We start from the raw sequence: 22,135 nt of genomic DNA, 5'->3' as shown, positions 1-22,135 counted from the left end.
TGAGCCTGAGCCTAGGCTGACTTCTTGGGAGGAACCGGGAGAGCTCTCGGCCTCCATGCTGATGCAGCAAGCCACTGCAGGGTCCTTTTGTGGTAAATCTTTGTGCCTTTGTTGCTTTATGTTTCTTTTCACATCCTTTAAGTTGTTGTATTCAATAGGAACTCTTAAGTGTCTGTGGACAGGCCACAGTGGAGAAGGGAGGTCAAAAACGAACCCATTAGGTACTTCTGCAAGGTAGGCTGCAAAAAAAAAATCCACCCAAAATCCTAAAACCAAACCAGAAAGTTTCTTAAACAGACCTGGGGCAGTTGGTTGTTCAGATATTTGAGCCATGCATTTTCTCTTTTATCAATGCTTTAGTGAAGGCTTTGGTGAAACATTTTTGGTCATTGAGTCAAACGCCATGCCTGCGCCAGATTGTTCCTCATGTAATATTAAGTTTTGAGGAAGGAATGCATTTTCTAGCATAAAGGTCATTTCACAAGGTACCAAAGAGTGAAGTATTATCAGTTCTGTATGCCCTTATATAGCTCTTTCAATATCCTTTACAAATGAGGAGGAGTGCTCCCACTGCCATCATACAGGTGAAAAAACTAAGACTCATAGCTCGTGGATGATTAACCCAGTATACCTAAAGTGCATTTGCAACAAATAATGTAGATGTAAGGATAAAAGCTAGAACTGCAGATGATGCCGAATCCTTGTCTCCGTTTCCTGATCAGCGTTTGTGGCCTTTCTAAATTCTATCTGGTATTGGCTTGGTGAGCTCAAATCCCAGGAGGCTGAGCTAGCTAACATCTGTTGTCAGTATTATATTTAACTTGTTTGCTTTCAGTTAGTATGTAAGTTTGACTCTCAGTTAAAAATAGTTGCAAAAAACCCAAACAAGACAAAAAGGCTTAAAGGAGTCAGCCAAAATTGAGCATAGTTTTGCTGAAGGCTTTTGGGGTTCTTTGTGACTTTTCATCACTTTCCTTCATTTTCGTCTTCCCTGTTCTTTGCAGAAGGATGAGTAAAATTCATTCTGAAAACTTCAGGAGTAAAATTCATTCTGAAAACTTCAGCATGTCTGGCAGGCAGTAGGAAGGTGGACTGGGGTTTTCAAGGAGTCCTTGCAGGAAATGACATCCCTGGCACGCAGTAAGGTGAATAAAATCATCATTTATTTTGCCGTACTCTTGAGATATTAGTAGGATTGCACATAAAGTCAAGGTCTGTCTATGGGGAGACTGACTTAATAATTTGTAGTTATAGACCGTCAGCCCCTGCCTGCGTTCTTCTTTCAAGAAAATGAGTTCTGTTTGCCTCTTATGCTGTTGTCCAGACAGCTGGACGTAGACCTCTGGTCCAGTGTGGGAAGATACATTGTGGATGGATTCCTCTCCCGAGGGAGAGTTTTATGTTACAAATGGTGCCATTTTTCTGATAGACTTGCCAGTGGCTTCTGGGGAGCCACCTTAGAAAGACAGACCCATCTTGCTGTCCTCTTACCTGCCCTCCCTCAGAGGAGCTGTTTCTCTTCATTTTGATTTCTTGTAGAGGACTTCAGAGAGGGTTGGAGGGAAGAATTTATCCTAACCTAAAACTCTGTATAGGACCTGGCTCACGGTATCCCACTGTCTCTGATACCGTCTGTATCAGGAATCATTAGAGACTGACTCAGCCCCTCCTTTGGTCTAGCTCAGACCTCTGCTTGCTTGCAGGAACTTCTTCACTTTAAGTTTCTGTCTCGCCTGGTTGCTGCAGAAGGAGGAAGGATCTTCACAGAGGCATTGGCAGCCCTCCACCTCATCCTGCTTTAGGTGTGTGTGATGCTGTTGTGGCTCAGCTGGTAGAAAAGCCTTAGCAGCAGTGTTTTCTGTCTTTAGGAATTGGGGCAGAGGCAGGTTTCGCTGTGGCACCATTAAGTCAGGATACTGTCTGAACCTCTAGGTAATGTGGGGCAGAGGTGAAAGACAGATCTGGCTTTTGAGTATTTGATAGGCAAAGGAAAATAGATTTTTCTGGAGGAGGCGATTCCATGTTGAATCAAGACTGGGAACGAAGAGAAGTTATGTAATAGGTGGCTTTGCTTTTGGAAAAGACACTCACAAGGTCTTTTCTTTTTCCTAGAAGAAGGCACTGTGGGGCTTTGGCGTAAGAATAGAGGAGTTAAGAACAAATATAGCATGCAATATGCGCAGTATTAACTTACCTCTGGTTACTAATAGGTTAGACTAGACAAGAAAGGTAGATGGAAATCCTTCTTGCTGGCGACTCGTTGAAGGATCTGGTTTAAAGTGAAGTGTCTGTGTAAGGGGTTGTGGAACAAATAGACAACAGGCAGGAAGAAGTTGCAGGCCAGATGGAAGCCCGGGGGACGGCACTGCTAATGATGGTCTCTCCCTTCTCACTGAACACTAATGCCTGTGAACTGGAGAGCAGCAAATGTCTCCCTAGTTCCTAAACAGGGTTCTAGGGAAAATCTGCGCAATGCAGACCGGGAAATTTGACAGCTGTACCAAGTGAATAAGTAGAAAATATAGCAAATAGAAGTACTGGACACCTGAATAAATATTACATAATGGGGAAGAGCCAATGCAGCTTTTGTAATGGAAAGTCATGCCTTATAAAATTGTTGGAATTATCTGGAGGTCTAAATAAGCATGCAGATAAGAGAGGTCTGGCTTGTGGGGTGTACTCAGATTACAAGATGCTTTCAAACAAGAATCCCCACCTGAGCAGCCCCTGGCATCATAAAAATAAATAAATAACGGTGCATAGATAGGAAAGAGGGTGTGAGGAAATGGGCAGCCCTTATGGTGAGTGGAAGTCACCAGTGGAGTGCTGCAGGGATGAGCACTGAAGTGACAATGTTGTCCGCTGGCTTTACATTAGACAAGGTGGTAAATATGAGGGCTGACTGTGAAGAACTGCAAATGTAAACTGATGCATGTGGGAGGGGGAGCAGTCCTAATTGCACACACCAAATGAGTGAGATTTTGGAGCCAACAGCTAATTCTGTGCTGTCATCTTCCACAGTCAAGAAGGCAGTTCAAATTTTGGCGATGGTTAGGAAAAGAGTAGAGAACAAAATACAGAACATGCTAAGGTCACTCTCTGCATATGTGGCATGCCAGCATCTTGGATACCGCGTGCGCTGGTCCTCTTATCTCTGAAAGAACAGAATAGAAGTGGAAAATGTCAAAGAGGGACAGCGAGGATGCTTGGAGATCTGGAATGAATTGCATAACAGAAATGGGTGAGCGGGTCAGGACGCCTGTGTTGCTCTGCCATGTTGTCCCCCAGTTATCTCTTTTCCAGGAGTGAGTGGCATGGAGTGGCTGGACAAGGATCAAGCACTCACTGTCTCTTACAAACACAAGAATTAGGGACCATCAAATGACACTTCCAAGAGGCAGGTTCAGAATGGATTAAGGGAGGCAAGTCTTCAGGCAATATGTAGTTAAGCGGTGGTTGCCACAGGAGAATACAGATGCTCAGAGTTTACACAGGTTCAGGGGAAGGCTGGGTAAGATCACAGTTACTAAATACACAGGACCCATGCCTGGTGCAGTAGGTCCCTGGGCTGCAGATGGCTGGAGACCTGGAGGATGCTTGGAGAGGCACCCCGTGTGCTTGTCCTGTTCTTCCCTAGGCTTCTGCTTTTGACCCGTGCTGGAGAGCAGGATACAGGGAGAGATGTCCTGTGGTCTGACCTGATATGACCATTCATATATTCCCATATAAAATCTGTGCAACTGGGAACTTGGATGAGGAACTGTTTCCCCAGAAGTGGCAGTGTGTTCTTATGTACCCTCCTTCATCATGCTGTCAAAAAGACAGACGTGAACCAAGCGCATTTTGCAGCTGCAGGTATCCGGACCTGTGAGCGAAGACGATATGAAAATTACTGATGGGATTATTTTGCCTATTCTTAAAAGTGGAGACGGATAGCTTTGTACAGGCTTTAGGTGCATTCAGAGGCGCACAGTATAGAAGTAGGATTTGTTTATTATACGAGCAAGAAAATCTGGATAGAACTGAGAAGTTTTCCAGTTGTGAGAGTTGCAGGGGTTGGCTGTAGACTTGCATGTGAGGAGATGGTGCCTCTTACTTCCCAAATAAATAGGGCTTGGGTACCTGATACGCACTCTCTTCTACAGCGTGCTCTTTCGTAGGCAAAAAGAGATTTGTATATAAAAGTAATAGCCTTTATAGGAAAAGTAGATAAGCTTTGAGGCATACAGGGTTTTTTTTAATCTCTTTTCTTAGTATGAACGAGCAGGGAACAAAAAGGGTTTGGGGGGGCTTTTGTGGATTTGTGGGGCGTTTCTGGATTTCGAAGATGGGATTGTATTCCCTTAGATCTGTGGCTTTGTTTTTAAAGCAATTACATTTTTGTAGGCTCTGCACATTTCTCATGACTATCAGGCAGTCTCTTACTGCTGTTTCTAATGAGAGCCGAAGGTGCTGAGGTCTGGAGAGGGTCAGCCCACAGCAATGCGAGTACGAGTGCCCTAGGGCTGCCAGGGTAACATTCACATGAAAACCCTCGCAGCTTTTAAGAATTAATTGGAAAGGCGATAGGTGCCAGGCAGCTCAGATCCTGTTTCTGATGTCGCATTCCATAAAAGCACAAACTACCAAATGAGTTAATGCCCCATAAAAATTGGCCGTATTTCCTGCATGTCTTTATGTATCGCTGATGAGCTAGAAATTCCAGTTAATGCTGTCGGAGAAGGCTGGAGGTACTGCCTTCAGTGGGAAGCGCTCCCTTGATTGACTCCAGAGAGGTCGGTTTGATATGCGGAAGCGTGCCTCTTCTGTCCCTTCCTTCCTGCAACCCTTTTTCCCCATTCACGTGCTCTCTGCTAGACGAGGTTTCTCATCTGTGAAGGGCACCAGGCAATTTTGTCTGAGGCAGGCGGTGGCCTCCGATGAGGTTTGTAAACCTCCCCCCAAAACGCAACTGAAAGCTGCAGTTCAGAAGAGAGTCCTTGGCCCGGAGCTGGCCATTCTGCATCTCTAACATCACTGAATTACTGCGATAAGGAATTAGATATGTAGAAGAAAAATCAGACCACCTCTCTGCAAGCCATGCCCATGAGATTTTCCGCTGCGTATGTTTATGTATATGTGTCTCGATGGTTCTTCTGAAGCAGAAAGTAATCGTATTGGGAAGTGGCACTGTGGATTCAGAATCTGTTGCTGAATCAGATTGCTGAATCTATTCCAGCGTAGTTCAAGGAAAGTGTTACTGATGGGTTTTTTTTCTTTATGAGAAACATCAGATTGAGATACAGAATGTTTTTGATGATGAAGGTTGTTGGGGTCATTTTTAAAAGCTGGTGATCTGCTGAAAAGTGAGCGACAGCCGTTACTTTAGTTATGAACATACTACCCTTGCAGGTTCCGCTGGATGTAGGATTCTTTTTCCACTTCTTCTTATGTACGATGTTGAACACTTGCGTTTCTCCATGATATCTAGATGTGGTTGAGTTTCAGAACTGGTGAGGTATCTTCTGAAAACTGGTGTCTTTGTATTCTCTTATAAGAGTCCTTTTTGAGGCTGACACTTTCCAAATTTGGTGCCAGGAGGGAAATTTTTTTAAAGTTTGGTTTCAGCTTTTCATGTATTCTTATTCTTGAGTCTGTGGGCTACTGAAGTGCTGTTGGTATCATGCCCTCCAGATCCACAACCTCTTAGCCGGTCCTGGGAGGTTCTGAGAATCTAGTAAAAACCCAGTGTGGCACATGCAACCCTCCAAAAACACAGCTCGCTTTTGCAGATGCTTTTGCAGTAAAATAGCTCCAACCAAAGCTAGTTGCAGCAGCAGTGCTAATCCATTGCTCCCCTGCTCCCGCATCATGCTGTCAGCCAGCATAGATTTCAAAATGCTTTATACCGTGAATAAATAAGGCTGTTCCTGTTTGACAGGTATAAGGACCGAGGCACAGAAAACAACTTTTTGAAGCTTGCATATTAAATTGGTGACAAACCTAGAAGAACCATCTCAGGTTACCTCGTTGCCACAAATACGTACTGTAGACTGGAACAGACTGCTCTTCATCTCTTTGGTAGGTGAATTTAAAGCTTACTTTGTGGAGATCCTTACGCAAACATTTCTACAGCATGATAGAATAAACGAGTTTGTTGCTGTGAGCGTAAGCGGGGCATCGTCCCACTCAAATGTTCTGTGTCCTGGGCAGATTTAGATTCCTATCCGGTTAGATTACTGTTTAAAATGATTAATTATATATCACTTCTGTGAACCTGCTGAGCCAGCACAGTTGTTAAGGTAGGTGTTTCATATTCTCTTCTAGCTGCTTAACAGATTACCTGAGTTCGAGGTCAAAAGTATGTGTTAGTGGTTCATTGTTTTCAAATTCCAGATTTCCTAGCAGTTAGCAAACTTTGGTTTTACTCCTAAGTGGAGCAGAGTTGCTTTTCCATGAAAGAGTCCATGAAAGATGAAACCACAAACTGCAGTTTTGCATTTTCTTCTTAGGAGAGCCCAATATTCGCATAGCCTGATGTAGACAGAGCTAAATATGTCCCCTGCTTCGGTAGTTTGCCAAGTTTGTCCAATTAGGTATGGCTTTCAGGTTCATTGTTATGAAGAGATGTATCCAAATACAGGTTTGTGGAAATGAGTTACTTTGAAATAAGCTTTGTATTTCTAATTATGTTTATATCAATTTTCCAGAACTATGCCAAGAAAGAGAAAGCTGTTGGCTCAATTAAGTGCTCTCCAAAGCAAGTCCAGCTTCCCTCCCTTTGATGCCTTGGAGAACCTGAATGTCGCTCCTGACAGGGATTCTTCTCCAAAAAGCAGCAAGTATTTTGCGGTAGAGAAGAAAAATTCTTCCCAACTAGAATCAGATTTTTTTAACCAACCCTGTATTAGTCTGGCCAAGTCTCTTCTGGGACAGGTAAGACACGAACACTCAGATTATTTTACTGGAGCATGTGCTAGCTGTAACTTAGCGTAAACAGATGAAATTCTCGTTCTACAGTTTGATGCTAGAGCTTTGCTATTTTAGGAATACAGTGCTCATTCATTTTTGTGTTAAATTCAGTGGAATTTAGATTAATAGCCACATCTATTTTGGATGAAGTCACAGGAGTAATTTTTCAAGTTGAACTTACTGTCACATTTCAGAATTAGTTTTCTTGCAGTTATTCCTCCCTTTTTTCTGATTTTCTGAAATGCACTTTGCTGTTTGTGGTTTGAAGGTTGTTTCAGGCCCATTATCTTCCTTTTAGGTTTTCCTTTTTTTTTTTTCGGCTTTCGCTTTGCCCAGAGAAAATTAATGCTCTGCAGTCAGCATCATCTCCTTCTCTACCTCCAGTTGAATATCTTGTGATGCTAATAGCATGGCAGGTATTTGACCCTCAGTTGACCAGTATCCACTGTCATAGTGTACTGGAATATTTCATTCTTATCTGGAAGTTCAGCAAACTGCTTCGTCCTTCCTTTCATGCTGCCCTGTATACTTTTGAATGTTGTATCTTGCACTGCCTTCTTTTATTTTTACTACCCTGAATAACTTAGTATGTCAGCAGACATGCTGAGCTCACTAATGATCACTTTTTCAGGGGAGGTAGTTCCTCCAGGGTTGTCCCCAGAAAAAGAGAGTTCCAGCCTGGGACATCCCAAACACAACTGCAAAGTGTGCTTTTGGTTTTTCTGCTGTGACCTTATCTTTTCCGAGTCCTTTTTTATACCTTTATTGTCTGTAGGGCCGACAGACTCTCTGGCTTCTCGTTGGTTTAGATAACTTTAGGAATTTGTTCCACTAACTGTTGGTTTTGGCCAGTCTTGCTGTGTCTAGCTTTGTTTTTTTGATGGATGTTGTCCTACTTGTGACTGACTTTGCTCCGCTTTTTAACCCTGATCAGGTTTTTTTTGCTCTTCCTAAACCTCCCTCTGATACATCATACACATTTGCTCTGTTTATAGACACCCTGCTAGCGGCTTGCTTTTCCTGCTTTAACCTTTGGCTGCCTCTTTTAAGTTCTTCCTAACAAGCTCCTCGTTTCGCGTAGTTTCCCCTTTTTGCTGGTGAGCACTACTGTAGCAGATTATTTTTGGTCTTTATTGCCTGTGCAAGGAGACTGAACTTTGTACTTCATGGTCATGGCACAAAGTCATTTTTCAAGGATGAGGCTTTGAATGAGACTCTGCTTTCTGCTCAGGATCACTTTGAGAGTTTGGTCTTCTCTTGTGGGATCCCCAATTGCCCACTCTGCGAAGCATTTGATGGTATCTAAAAATACAGCCCGTGTCCTGTCCACTGTCATATTTACCCAGTCTACATGGGGATAACCTGAAATTTCCCAGTACCAATGTGTTTGCTGTTGTCTTAATGACTCAGATGTTCTTATGCATTCAGTCGCTCTGGGCAGATGACATTTAGTCTTAATACTTTTCCTATTTTACAAGCCAGGAGAGTTCTGTAGTAACTTTAGATTTTCTATAATGTATAACCCCCTGGTGTCCCCTGACCCAATCTCTTCTCTCATTTTCCTATAACCACAACGGTAATTTAGTGTTTCAGTCTTTATCTTCATTCTACCAGATTTTGGAGGTGCCCGTTATATTAATATTAGTTACCTGAAACGAGATACTCAAGTTCTCCTCTACTGAAAACAAAAAAATACCCAAAGTCATACAGGCCATAAACAGCCTCTCAAAATGAACCTTCGTAATACCAAGATAGATCCTTAAAGAGACATAAAAACCTCTATAAAACAGAGTTGAGTACAAGGTGTTGTGCATACTCCCTGTTTTTAAGTGTTTTAAATGTGAATATTTGACATGCCTGAAGAGTCAGGGAAATGTCTGCTGGTTCTTAAAATCATAACATTATCATTGCATTTCATCATCTTGAAAGAGAAATTTGGCCACGTAGGTGTGTACTGGGATGTTCATGAGACAGTGACTAAACATCAGAGCTTTTCTGAAGTCACTGCATTTTTCATGAAAACAATAAACCAATGTTTTCAATGATTTGGAAAGTGCTTCAGGGCACCTGCGATATATAGGAATTGCAGTATTTGATACAGACGGGATCAGATCAACAACTGCATTAGCTATCCGGTGCAAGGATCTGACGGGAGTTAAGCTGTTTCTAGAAGGTCATTTCAGAACCGCTTGTTTTCAAATATGGAAGCACCTAAAATAGTATAATTAAACTGATAGCTGTTACCCAAATGAGACTATACTGTCGTATTTTATAAACACACATTAAGCAAAATAAGATGCTTAGAAATTGGGTCAAAACACAGAAAACTTTGTGTGGAGTTTAGTGATTTTTTTTTTAATTTTTAAAGAGAATCTTTTCAGGGTCATGTTTTTCCTCCCATCTACTTTGTATTATTTAAGGAGGCACCAGCAGCTGGGAACACACTGTAATAACAAAGATCTGTTGTTGTCTGCTTGAACCTTGTTCCCAGCTCTCCTATACTGCCTCTCGCTGTGGTGTGGAAAGTACAGAAATAGCATTGATGTGCTGGTCATGATTATGTGTATGGTTAGGGACTAGGACTTTTTTTTTTTTAATCCTCTCTCTGGAGAGGGACTATCCAGTCAGAATGGTTATTTAATTATGTCATTGACGTATTTCTTCTGATCTAAAGAAGATACATTTCATGATGCTCCAGAGTTGGTGTTGGTGGTGCTCTTTGTCTTAGACCATTAGATCTCCTGGTGGAGTAGGGTGGAAAATACAGAAAATAAGCACAGAAACAGCTCTGGGGTCTGGGAAGATTGCTGTTTTATTGCATATAAGATCAGAAATTTATTCTGCGTGATACCGTCACATCTAAACGCTCTAGACATTTTGTTGGGTAAATGACAAGTAAAAAGTTCTTGTACTGGGATGTGGCCCAGACAGTAGAAGCTGGAAGAGTTCATGTTAGCTCAGAGACTGGACTGCTAGAGGGAAAGGAGGAGTACGCAGTACCATCATGTCATTATTTTCCCTCACTTCTTTGTTTCCACAACTTTTGCTGCGGTTATTTTGTGTGGCAGGTTGCTAACTGATGCACTCTGACCTGTATTTCAGATTTTAGTTCGCAAACTTCCTGATGGCAGAGAACTCCGGGGGAGGATTGTTGAAACAGAAGCTTATCTGGGTGGGGAAGATGAGGCTTCCCACTCCAAAGGTGGGAAGCAAACTCAACGAAACACGGCAATGTTCATGAAACCAGGAACTTTGTATGTGTATCAGATCTACGGGATTCATTTCTGCATGAATATTTCCAGCCAAGGTAAGTTGAGACTGGAAGAGGTTTAATTCCTGCAGCACGGGGCTGGTATTTCTAGCTACGCTCACCCTGTTACAGCCACTCGTGAGTTCCTAACGGACTCTGTGAAGTCAGTGACTTGCTGCCGTAATCTTTCCCTTGGGACTTGAGTTAAGCAGGAAGCTGTGGACAACATGCGAGCTTTAAATATTACAAGTAGGTCCCATCTCTGGCTTCACAATGACTAGCCAGAGGGGGTTTTGGTCCCAGCTGGGAGCTGTATGAGCCATTTAGACACAAAAATACAGATCCAGAACTGGAATTTAAAGGGGGAACAGGATGGAGGTCTTGGATTTGATGACCTGAGCTGCTGCCTTATTCATGTGATTCAGTGAACTTTGCTCCTTGAAGATTATCGTTTAGAAATAAATTTGCAGTCTAGTAAGAGTTGCCTGTCGCTTACCTTTATCCTCAGAGGCTGTAAATGTGGTGGAAAACAAAAAGGTCTGAGATGTCCTAAGCTTAGGCAAGGAGTTACTACAGGAACACTTTAGGTGCTTTGCTGTATCTTAAACAAACTCACTGCTGCAGAATCTTCAATCTTGTTTTATTATTCTCAAGATAATGTAATCCACCCCTCCTCAAGAAGGGAGCTGGGATCGGCGCTGGTGGGGAAGATCTCAAATGATTCTGGCATTTACTGAGACTCTCCTTCCACAGCTCCTCTTACCAAGCAGGTGTTACTTTTAAACCTGTTTTTTCTGCTTTCCTCTAAGAACGACAGTTTGCCTTGTAATAAAGTTATTGGTTACATAGACATTGTGAAACGGCAGGAGGTATTTCTTGCAACAAATATTCATTTAGCTTGAAAAATCTCAAAAAAGATTCTCTTCTTTTTCACCAGTTCAAAGATGCAGCTTGGAAAAAAAGAATTGCTTGTGTATTCCTAAGTGGAAAGCAAATGTTGTAACAGTGACCATGAATCCTCAGGTTTTGGCCTTTGGACAACAGCCAAGCAGAAAAACGGTGCCAGGTTATGCTGTGGGGGAAGAGCCTGTCTTCCTAAATGGAAGTCTGGTGTCTGATGGATGAACACATGTGGATTTCATTACTACGTCCCTGCCAAATCTGTTCAGATAACAAAAGCAGAGCGGGTCGTTATTCAGGACGCAATTTTTAGTGTTTAAAATATTAGGAGTAATAATTTTTATTAAAAAAAAGACGCTTAGCGTTTGAATTGTAAAAAGATTTCTGTGCACATTATACTCTGGGAAATTTCCCCTTACGCCCCTGTGTTTAGCTTTGTAAGAAATGAGCCAGAGCTCACTGTTGTGATGGAATTAGTTTGATTTTTGTTAGAAGCTTATTCTCCATTAGCCTGTCATTGCTACAGCTATGCTGACACAAAGTACAGCTTTCACTACCAGCTTTGTCAGGAACACACTGAAGTAAATAGCATAGTTGTGCATGTTGTATATCACTGGATGCATCTACCTAAGCAGGAGTTATTCCTTCAGCTTAGTTGCCCATGTGCCAATTTGTTGAAAGAAAGAAAGAATTTGAGGAAGCATCTTCTCTCTGAGATGCTTTGCCCATCTTAGCCTAGATAGAGAAGAAGCTTGTCCTGTTGTTCAGTGTGAAAGAAGATTGAGGAAGTCATCTTTTGTGGTTGCATTTGCCCACCTTGGGAGAAGGCAGAAGCGTTTGTTTTTCTGGATATGTGACAGATCTTGGGTGTTTTGTTCTGACTTGCTGTGGCCATGCAGAAAACACAAGGTAATTTTCACTGAAAAAAACATGAGTATAGTCCTTCATGAAATCTGCCACATCAGAGAGTCTTGTTAAAATATAATGTCTGTTGTAGCTTTGCTTGGTCCCTTAGCTTGGTCCCTTATAGCATGATTTTCTGATGCGGCTGTTTTCGTCATCTTTGTGCACAGAATTTAACTGATGCAAAATATCTAGGTACTTCAGGGTCTCTCTGGAAATGCCATTAAAACCTGAAAGGCTGAGTGACTGACCAGGAGGTTATAAATATGAACAACATAATTCATGAGGGTGTCACTCAGGAAGACAGAAGCACAAATTACTGAGAGAACACTAAATCCTTTTGCTTTTCAAAGGACACATTCCCGGTGATGTCCCAGAGCCAGACTGCACTTCGCTTGGATTTAGGCAGCGTATAGCTGCAGAGCACCAGGAGTTAAACAGCAGAGACTGGGGGATGATGACATCCATTCCCATACATCATCTGCTGCCTCCTGTGATCTCCCTGGATCTTTCATATCTCCCTCTCAGCTGCCTTCCAGGCTGAAGGTTTCGAGTCTACTTAGTTATTCCTTCCTTAGGCTTCCCCTCCAAAACCAGTCCAGAACTTTGATCATCCTGGTTGCCTGTTGCTGAATTACTTCCAGTTCTGTTGTATCTTTCTATAGATGGAGAGGAGGAGGAGAACAGACTAGGCATGCACACAGATTTCAAGACAGCAGTGCAACTTGCTTTATATAAGAGTTGGGGTTTGCATCTGGGAATACCATATGGTATTGGTGGGGTGGCAAATTGGAGGAGCCGAGAAGGGAAGAGGGTAAAGGTCTCTTGTGGGTTCCCTGATGGTCTTCAAACAAACACAGAATGACCCTGTCTCTAGCCTTGAGCCATTCTGACTTTGACCTGTGCGTTAGCAAAGTTCGGACTGAATGATGTGAGAATTAGGGGAAAACCTGAGGTTGATTTCAGCAGATGGGTGTGTGTATAATGTCTTCTCCAACAGGGGCATCCCTGACAGTCAGTTCTCAGAGATTCTCCAAATGACTCTTTCTTGAAAGACCATGTTTCTGTTTGGCCATTGGGTAGATTGCCTCAAAATACTCTTGCAATCATATATTGTTTTTAACGAAGCTTTTGTCTCTGGAGATTCTGTTGGAGCGAGCACCTAGGTTTAACTGAGATCTGTTGCGGTTTGAGGTGGTTTATTAAAGCTAGCACAAACTAAAAATCACAAATGAATTCTCAGAAAGATGGACAGGAGCACAAAAATCAGGAAAATCAGGACAAAATCCCAGACTGTTTGTCTGGGACCCAGATTTTAGGAGATTTGTGTGTGTGTGTGAAGATAGTTAAGGGTGGAAGGAGTTTGAGAACTGCAGTTAAGTTAAACTATCCTGGCATAGTGCTTTTTTTTTTCCATCACCAGTCAAATTACCAAGAAGAAATGACAAATGCCCCCATTCTCCTCCCCTCCTTTTTAAGATAGAAAGTTTCTGGAGCACAGATGTGCTGCACTCGCCTTGTTCTTGATTAGAATAATGATGAAGAACTAAAATCTTTGATCTCCGCTAAAAGATTAGCAGTGGAAACAAAGGTTGGGCTCTGCTTTTCCAAACACTTCTGTATAGCGTAGCAAATATTTTACTCGTAGGTAATGGTTGAGAATTCCTCAGAAACTCCCCCCAAAAACAACAAGAGTTGCTGTTAGATCTGAGAAATTCTAAGACCAGCATTTACTGAGCAAGTTCTCTTCCCTGACTGCTGCCTTACTCCAAAGCAAAGCACAGATCAGTTCCCATATCAGGGTGCTCCTGGCTGTTTCCACATAAATAGCTTTTTTTTTTTCTCTCTCTCTCCAAAGGGGGGGCTAAGTTTCCAGTACAGAGAAATCCCTAAATAGGCCCAGGATAGGGAGAATACTAAGTAACTTTCTTTCGTAGTGCTTCAGGCAGTGCCTCTGGGATCTCTTTGCTTTCTCCGTGATTGCAGCCAACAAAAATACTTTATATCCCTCTTTTTAAATAGCTACAAGCCAAACCTGTGAAGGTATGGCTGTTTGGGAATTTGAGGAAGTTTAACAGAGCTCTTAGCTCCATTTTTAGTCTCTTACATCCTTCTTGTCTTAGAAAAACAGGCTCCCTGAATGCTATCAGCCTCCCTGTTCCCTAAGGAACGCCCAAGACAGGGGGTCTCGACGTACTAAAGCAGAGAGAAAACATTCTGTAAAAACAGAACTAATTTATTGCTACTAATTTACTACCTGTCTTACCAGGACCTTCCCGTGCTTTAAAAAGAGGTGAACGCAGCCCCTTGATCCTCCCTGCGGTCCTGATACGGTGACATGGGGACAGAGGCTGAGACAGTGAGTGGTAAGGCAGGGCCTGGAAGTATTTGTGCTCTGGCTGGTGTTGGGCACCAAGACTATCCGACGCCGAGCTCTAAAAATGATTTCTCTCGCTTTGCACAGCTGACTTTTAGGTAACTAATTACTTGCTTAGGCCAGTGAGTGGTCAGAAGGGAAGCTTTGATTCTGGGGTCTTGGTATGAGTTTTCTGCACTCTGCAGGGTTGGGGTGGAGGAGGAAACGCCCAGCAGATATTCTGCTTCACAGCCTTAGTTCTGCCCCCACCATAATACCCTGCCTTGGTGTTTCGGATCCGGTGGTTGTGTTTGCCGGTCGCAAAAGTGTGATCTGTACCCTTGGGTTGGAAATGCCCTTTCTGTGTTGAAATAGTCATACTATGTTAAGCACTGGTTTTCCCCAGCGTATCTGTGTCCCTGCTGGAGAGCTTGTACCCCTGTAACTGTGCTGGCTTAGGTGAAGCTACCTAGTTTTGTAGGGTAGGCCAGCCCTTGTGCCGCTTAAATTACAGGACCCTTGTGGGAGGAGGGGAGGCAGTTCAGAGAACCAGGACATCCTCTTCAGTACCAGCAGGGACGGCTGCCCCGCTGCTTCCCCGGCTCTTGAGCTGAGTGACCGGAGTGCTGATGTGGAGCTGCTAGCTTAATAAAAGCAGCAGCCTTTTCACTGGAGAGAGATCAAAGTGCAGTGCTGTCCCTGCGCTGCCTCTCGTTCCCTACCTTCTTGGCATAACTGCTGCACAGGGCATGTCCCAGACGCTCACGCCGTTGGAACCTGGCAAGCAGCATGGATTGGACCATTGCAGCAGACTTCATTTTAGAAAGCAGCCGAACACTGACTTGAATCATGCTGGGGCCTTCTTGGTACTTATTCAGCTCAGGATATGAGGTCTGCAAGAGAAGTGTAAAGCTTTATTTGCTTCTCCCACTTGCTCCACTTGGCTTAGCTTTGTCAAGAAGGGGATATTTGGCACATGGGACTCTGGCCCTTTACAGCTCCCTCGTTTTGGTATGTAACTTTGCAGCATTGTCTGTTTTAATAGCAAGTGGAAAAAATGTTCTGCAGTGTCACTCAGGTGTGGGAAAAGGTACATCACCAGCAAAGCTGTGCTGGCAGAGGCGCTTGGTAGAGCAGCTACAACAACAACATTTTAACCTTGAGAGACACCACAGTGGTAACTCGGGTCAGGTCATAGGCAATATGTCCTCAGCCCCGTATGTCCTCAGCCCAGATCAATGCTGCCAGCAGACACCAAAAGCACTTTAGCTGTAGCCTGTTGCTTTGCCACTTTGTTGGAGCAAGAAGTTGAGATATTGGCTGCTAAGAGTGTTCAGTGGATTTCAGATTTCTGCACTTCCATTTCTCTTAACTGTATCTTTGCATTCATAAAACCATAATGAGATGAAGGGTGGTCTCAAATATTCTGTCACTGAGGAAGTGGAAATCTGTGTGCACATCACCAAGCTAAAGCAGCACCGTGTGGGATTTTACCTGTGAGAGGCCATCCCATCGCTGGGTCCAACTCTACTGCATGCATAGAGTGCATCAGCATATTGTTTTGGAAGTATACAACTGCTGTTGGAGAAATCATAGGTGATAGAGGAAGAAAAGTTTATAGAAAAATATTACAGACGTCTTTCAGTGTGCATGAGTCCTACAGTGTAGCTTGGCAACAGCAAAATAAGCTGAGCACAAACAGCTTTCCCAAGGGTTGAGGGACTTTGGGCTTCCCTCACTTCAGGAAGACAGTAAATGCCATGTCAAGCCTCTCTTTGGCTTTGCTGTGATTTGCTCATCCGGAGTTTGCCAATCTGAGTGTTTTGTTGACAAATCTGGAGTAATGACTATTAAAATCAGGATCCCGGTGATTCTCTACCCAGACCCAGTGTCACACAGCATGGACTTCCCCATAACTCTCGGTTCCTGGGCTAGGACTCTGAAGGAAGTGTTCTGGGAGTAGTGAGTCAGATGGGTGGAGAGAGGAGAGAATTTTCTTCTCTCTGGCAGCCAAGAGCTGTTTCCAAGAATGAGAGCTGGAGCCATTCCAGGGAAGGAGCAGCAAGCTGCACAATGGCGCTGTGGGACTTCCCTATCATGTTATGATTTCTAGCTGCACTGGGAGAGAACTAGCTTCTGCCTTGTTGTTAGACCCCAGTTTTCAGCTCTGAACTCTACTCATTATACAAAGTGGCTCTGTTAGGCATGAGGGGTAAATATCCAGCACCTCTGGACGGGAACACGGGGCTCGCGCTGCACTGCTGCTGATGGCATGTCAGTGGCCACATCCATGTCAGGCAGCTCCTGAAGCCAGCTAACCCCGGAGAGCTGTCTCCTGCAGGCTGCGGAGAGGGAGGAAGGATGGTCAAGCACTCTGGCAGGCAGGAGTGAGCTGGAAGGATTCAACTACTCTTTAGGAATTAAGTAAAACTTCCAAGGTGCGAGTGCATAGGTGGCAGACAGGCCCAAGAAGGCAGAGGCTCATCGTGGCATCCCCGTACTCGTGGCCACGTGTTCTGCCTGCTGTCTTCACCTCTTCCCAAAGTTCTGTGCTGGTGCTCACATATTCAGAGGCTGCTGGCACAGAGCAGCAGAGGCATCTGTGTTGCACACAGCCAGAAACATCGTGCAAACCTTCTGTTGGAAACACACAAAGAGCAGCGGGAGGCAGAAGTGCCAGGTGCGTGCCTCCTGCCTCTGCTGTGCAGGTGCGCTGGGAGCACGTGTAGTTTGTCTGAGTGGTTGTATCGCTTCACATGAACTCCCAAGGACTCGCTTTAGTTCAAGCGTAACTACGGTTTCCACTTGCCTTCGTGAGGGATGAAGGCAAGTAGTGTAACTAGCAATTGCTCAGCATCCCACAGTTGTTACTGGCGAGCGAGACATCATCCCTAAGCAAAGGATGTTTCTCTGTGCATGGATGAAAAGCAGAATTAGGACATGCAGTATGTTCTTAAAAATCTCAAATGACCTTTGAGCTCTAAATCAGTGTAGTGCAGGGGAGCTGCTTTTGGCAGCCAAATTAGCATCAATCCCCTTCATTAGAGAAGGGAGTGCCTGGACACAGATTGCTGACAGCTGTTGGAAATGAGTCTGTTGACTTCACCGAGTGTATTGAGGGTGGCGGGGGCTCTGTACAGGTTCAAGGCAATAGACACACCTTAAAAGCAAGAAATCATGCTCTCCCTTGATATGCTCAGCTGGGAGCCCAGGAGGGTAATTTAGTGTGGGACTGGTACAAAATAAATACAAGATAGATTGTATTTTTAGAAACTGCAGGCCCTGGAGGATCTATCTAAGAAAAAGATTTTGCCAGGCTTGAACATGGCTCCAGATGTTTGAGGCTGGAGAGGGAGAGGAGATTCTTGCGGCGTGGCATCACCACGCACGCAGATGCTGGAAAGGAGGAATGCCGTGGGCGGCCCCAGCACAAGGGGTGCTGTGTAGGGCAGCACACAGACCGCTCTACCAAGCTCCCTGCTCGCCCACGCAGGGTCACGAGAAGACCTCCCCTGTTCTCTAGTGGAAAACCCCAAGGAAGTGCTTATGTCCCACTTAGGCTGGCGTTTCTTGTCGAGGGACAATTTCTGTATTCAGAGCTGCACCTTTGCTTCCCTGTCACTGGAGTCGGGGGGAGCAGCTGGTCACAGTGACTGTGGGGAGCTGGCGTTTCCTAAGGCACTCGGCAGGGCGATAAATCGCCTTGGAGAGAAGAACGTGGCAGTGATCTTCATCTTTTGGCACAGAAAGGTCCTCTCTGCTGACATGGCGCTCACTGGCCTTGCATCTCATGGCCAGAGATGGTAAAGCCACTGCCTGTCCCAGGACCCTGTCTTGCAAGAGCTTCCCTGGCACAAGGTCCTGAGCTCTTTGCTTTGTAACTATGTAATTACACAAAGCCATGTTCATCCCCCCTACTGTTAGACCTAGAATTGGGTGTTTAAATTAGTAACCTGTTTCCTGTTTGAATTAGAACAGGCTTCTTAAGCTACAGGGATAACGTGTTCTCAAGGAGAACTCACCAAAGCCCGTGACAGATTGTTCCCGTGGTCATTTGCCATCACTGTGAAAAATCTCCTTTCCCTTTGGTCCTTTCCCTTCAGGCACTGGGTTGTATCACTTTATTTGCTCAGTGGAGCCCTCTGCCATAGCTCTGTCTGGTGCAGCAGGGAGAGTCCTCCCAAATTGACTTCTCAGAGCAGTTAAACAGGCTGGCCTCCTGGGTGCCTGCTGTGCAAGATGATCTGGTGGCCATGGCTAGGAGGTGATGTGCACAAATGAAAAAGACTTCAGTGAGTTTGTAAGAATGGCCACACTGAGTTAAGCTAAGGGTCCCTTTACCCCAGTGCCCTGTCTCACAGCAGATGCCAAAGGGAGAGAGAGGATGCAAGCATGTGGTGAAAGTTACTGTTTGTGATTTAGGGATTTCCTGAGCCGGAGATTGTGCTGGTGTACGTAATGGCCCTCAGTGGACCTTTCTTCCACACGGTGACCTGCTCACTGCTTTTGAACAGACAAAGATCTAGTATCCACAGCATCTGAGCAGCTTGACCCCCGAGCTGATCCTGCTTTGTGCAGGAGGTTGGACTAGAGACCTCCTGAGGTTTCTTCCAGCCTGAACATGATTTGTGGCCATATGTGCTGCAGCTTCATTCATATGTATGGGAAACACCTACTTTTGCTTGTCCTGAACCTGCCTGCTGCTGGTTTCACTTAGTAACCATTAGTTCTCATGTTGGAGAGACAGTGAACCACTGTTTCTTATTCACTTTAAACTATGATTTCATAGATATTTGCCATATTCTCCATTGTTTTTCTCCTTTCTAGTGTGAAGAGTCCTGGTCTATTTAGTTTTCCCTGTGCAAAAGCCGTCCCATGCCTTTGATGATGCTTGTTTTCACCCTCTGTACTGTCCCTGCCCTACCATACTCTTTACTGGGAGGGAGACAGAACAGTACACTGTATTAAAGATGAAGGTCCACTGTGAATTCATATGGGGGGTCCTGTAATGTTCTCTGTTCCTTTCTTAATGCCTGTTAACATTGAATTTGCTTTTGGAGACACTGCTAGGCAGCAAGTAGATGATTTTGGTTTCTTTTTCTTTCCCATTTATAACCTTGTTGTCTCACTCCTGGGTGGTAGGAGGGAGCATCAGCATTCATCATTTGTGTGGGAAGTTAATGTGTTGGGGTTTTTTTTCATCTGCGCTTTTGCATGAATGTAAAAGAGCCATTTTTAGAGCCACCCCATTTCTTAAGGCCCTTCAGCAGTTCTTTGCAGCTGATCCTTACCTTTGCTTATCTGAGCAACTTGACCTCAAAGCAAAGTTTGTCATCCTTTTACTTGGCTCCTCTTCCACATCCTCGATCAGTGAGTTGAGTAAGATAGTCCTGGAGCGGCGTCTGGGCCTCTGCTGGTGATCAGGGGACGGTGAAAAGTGACTCCACTCACATTTTTTTTTTGTTTCTTGGATTTTCTTTCCTATTCTTGCTGGCAGCTTAGCTTTAAGATCTTTTGGCAAGGGCCCATATCCCATGCCTTTTGCAAATTAAGAAAGGCTCTACTGGCTGGATCACCCTTTTCTATGTGCTTGTCAGCTCTTTCGGAGACCACTGGCACGTTTGTGAGACATGATTCTTCTTTACAGCTAGAGTGGGATGTCTGATTGATAGCCTTACTGACCAGCAAGGGATTGGCGGGGAAGCGGATGGACTAGCGCCTGAGTTTGAACTACAGAAGTATCATGGGGATTTAGTGCCTGGTCCTGGCTTCACAATACAGGCTCCTTTTGGGAGCCTGTAGCTACTTCCCACATTTCTCTTTGTCCAGTCTAACGCTGCAAGCCGCCTCTTTCTGCTGGCAGCATCCTCACTCATTCCTCTTCTCCTGTGTTAGCTGGAGATCTGATAATCAAGAGTTTATTATAAATCCACTGGGTTTGGGAGCAGCTTTGGATAGTTATGCCAAAACTGAACCATATGTGTATTTATTCCTGAGCATTGTGCTGACATAAGGAAACCTCTTGCCTTCTGGCAAGCCCTGGAGCGTCAGCTAGCCCCGGTAACACTGAGAAGTGGGGTTTGGGAAGGGCAAGTCGGCACTGATGAGCAAAGGGCACAGAGCTCCAGGACACTGCTATTCAGAATAGGGCAGGGAGTGCACTGACCAGGGGGTTAGCAGCTGATGCCAGAGCCTGCTGCTCGAAGCTAAGCGGAGCCACAGGCTCAGAGCTGAAGTGCTTCGACTGCAATTGGGGCTAAAAACCGAGAGGTTTTTGACCCCTGTCCCAGCCTTAATTTCCATGTGTTTAAAGAGTGCGTCACTCCAGAGGGATGCTGGTGCTTACAGAGAGGTGTGTGAGCTGGCTGCCACTGCAGCCCTGAGTCCTACAGATGGTCACCAGCACCGCAGTTGCACTGGGGACCCCCCCCCCCACCTTGTCCCCAACTGCCAGACAACCCTGTACTAACACATGGTTCTTGTTCTGCACAGGGGAAGGGGCTGCAGTCTTACTTCGCTCTTTGGAGCCTCTTGAGGGTCTAGATGTGATGAGAGAGCTGCGCAGTGCTTCAAGGAAAGGACCCACAAAGCCGCTGAAGGACTGGCAGCTGTGTAATGGGCCCTCCAAGCTCTGCCAAGCGCTTGGTATTGATAAGGATTTTGACCAAAGGGATCTGGCTCAAGATGCAGCTATTTGGATGGTGCCTGGGCCTGAACTGCCAGGAGAGCAGGACGTGGTAGCTACAGCCAGGATTGGTATTGGCAACAGGGGAGAGTGGGCACAGAAACCTCTGAGGTTTTATTTAAGAGGGAACAAATTTGTGAGTGTTGTCGCCAAGAAGATGGAGAAAGAGATGGCAGCACTGGGCTCTTCCTCTTGCAGCTGACTAGTCTTGCAGGAGTGCCAAAGCAGGACTTGAGCTGCACTCCACATGACAGCCTCAAGCTATATCCTGGCAGCAGTGAGCACAGGATGATGGCTTGGAAGTTTTTAACAATAAATGTACTTTATCACAATGAACAAAGTGTGGTGGGATTTTTATGTGTGGGGCACACTGGTGTGGGTCTTCCAATTAGAAATGGGGTCAGTTTGGGGCACCAAAGGTTGGTCCCTTCCTTGTGAATGGATCCGGGCTCAGTTGAGGTGGACAAATGGCAAGTGGGGGGAGCTTTGGGCAAGGGGGTTGTGCACCATCAGTGACCTGCATGGCAATTACCTTTATCTAGGATTCTGTATCAGCATTATCCCTGTGACCAGAAATGAAGGGTTACAGGGACTCCCTTCCCCTTCTGGGGTTCATGTGCAAGAAAAACCTCAAGTTTTCAAGACTCTTGACCCTTATCACATAAGAAAATAAAAAATCTTGTCCAGCCCCTCCTGAACGGTCCTTGTTCTTATGTCCATCTTGTTAGCTCACCTTGAGAACTACTTAATGTGGGCTGCATTGGACTGGGAGCTCTACACCAACATTGATCTGATTCTAGTTCTGGCATCGCTTCTGCTCTTCAGTAACATCCTTGCTTGCAGCAGCAGGAGAAGCTTTGCAGAAGGGACTGTGATTAAGTAGTGCCACCAGGTATCCCATGCACGACAGCTACTGTGCTCCCCCAGTTCATCTGTGTCAAGGCTGGTGGAAGAGAAGTTGTATAATGTGCCCCCCCCAAGGTGTGGGCCAAGTGAAGCTGTTCTCACAGGCTTGCAACTCTGGGAGAAGCGCCAGCTTGTGCGTGGGGTGGTGGTGGGGTGGTATATGGGAACATCATAATGAGGAGGC

The 22,135-nt window shown here is 44.9% G+C and overlaps 1 protein-coding gene and 1 long non-coding RNA gene across 5 annotated transcripts; one reads left to right on the top strand and one right to left on the bottom strand.

Moving 5' to 3' along the window:
• Positions 1-1,045: 1,045 nt before the first annotated feature.
• MPG (N-methylpurine DNA glycosylase) lies at positions 1,046-21,381 on the top strand. Its single transcript, XM_026080603.1, has 5 exons — positions 1,046-1,145; positions 5,921-6,060; positions 6,690-6,915; positions 10,054-10,258; positions 20,853-21,381. Exons 3-5 carry the CDS (start codon positions 6,694-6,696, stop codon positions 21,245-21,247), a joined length of 822 nt encoding a protein of 273 aa, XP_025936388.1. The 5' UTR covers positions 1,046-1,145; positions 5,921-6,060; positions 6,690-6,693; the 3' UTR covers positions 21,248-21,381.
• Positions 10,268-20,844, bottom strand: LOC112973127. Of its 4 annotated transcripts, none has more exons than XR_003255898.1 (3): positions 15,855-20,844; positions 15,083-15,253; positions 10,268-12,020 (listed from the first exon to the last, which is right to left on the bottom strand). It is a non-coding gene; the product is annotated as an uncharacterized LOC112973127 (long non-coding RNA). The 4 variants fall into 4 exon arrangements; XR_003255895.1 differs by having other exon boundaries at positions 15,083-15,938; positions 16,588-20,844; XR_003255896.1 differs by having other exon boundaries at positions 15,083-17,270; positions 18,383-20,844.
• Positions 21,382-22,135: the final 754 nt, after the last annotated feature.

This window comes from Apteryx rowi, unplaced genomic scaffold (assembly GCF_003343035.1).
Source record: "Apteryx rowi isolate R43461 unplaced genomic scaffold, aptRow1 scaffold_527, whole genome shotgun sequence".
NCBI classification, from domain to species: Eukaryota; Metazoa; Chordata; class Aves; order Apterygiformes; family Apterygidae; genus Apteryx; species Apteryx rowi.
The sequence above is the reverse complement of the archived record's forward strand: the minus strand, read 5'-3'. Positions and strand labels throughout refer to the sequence as shown.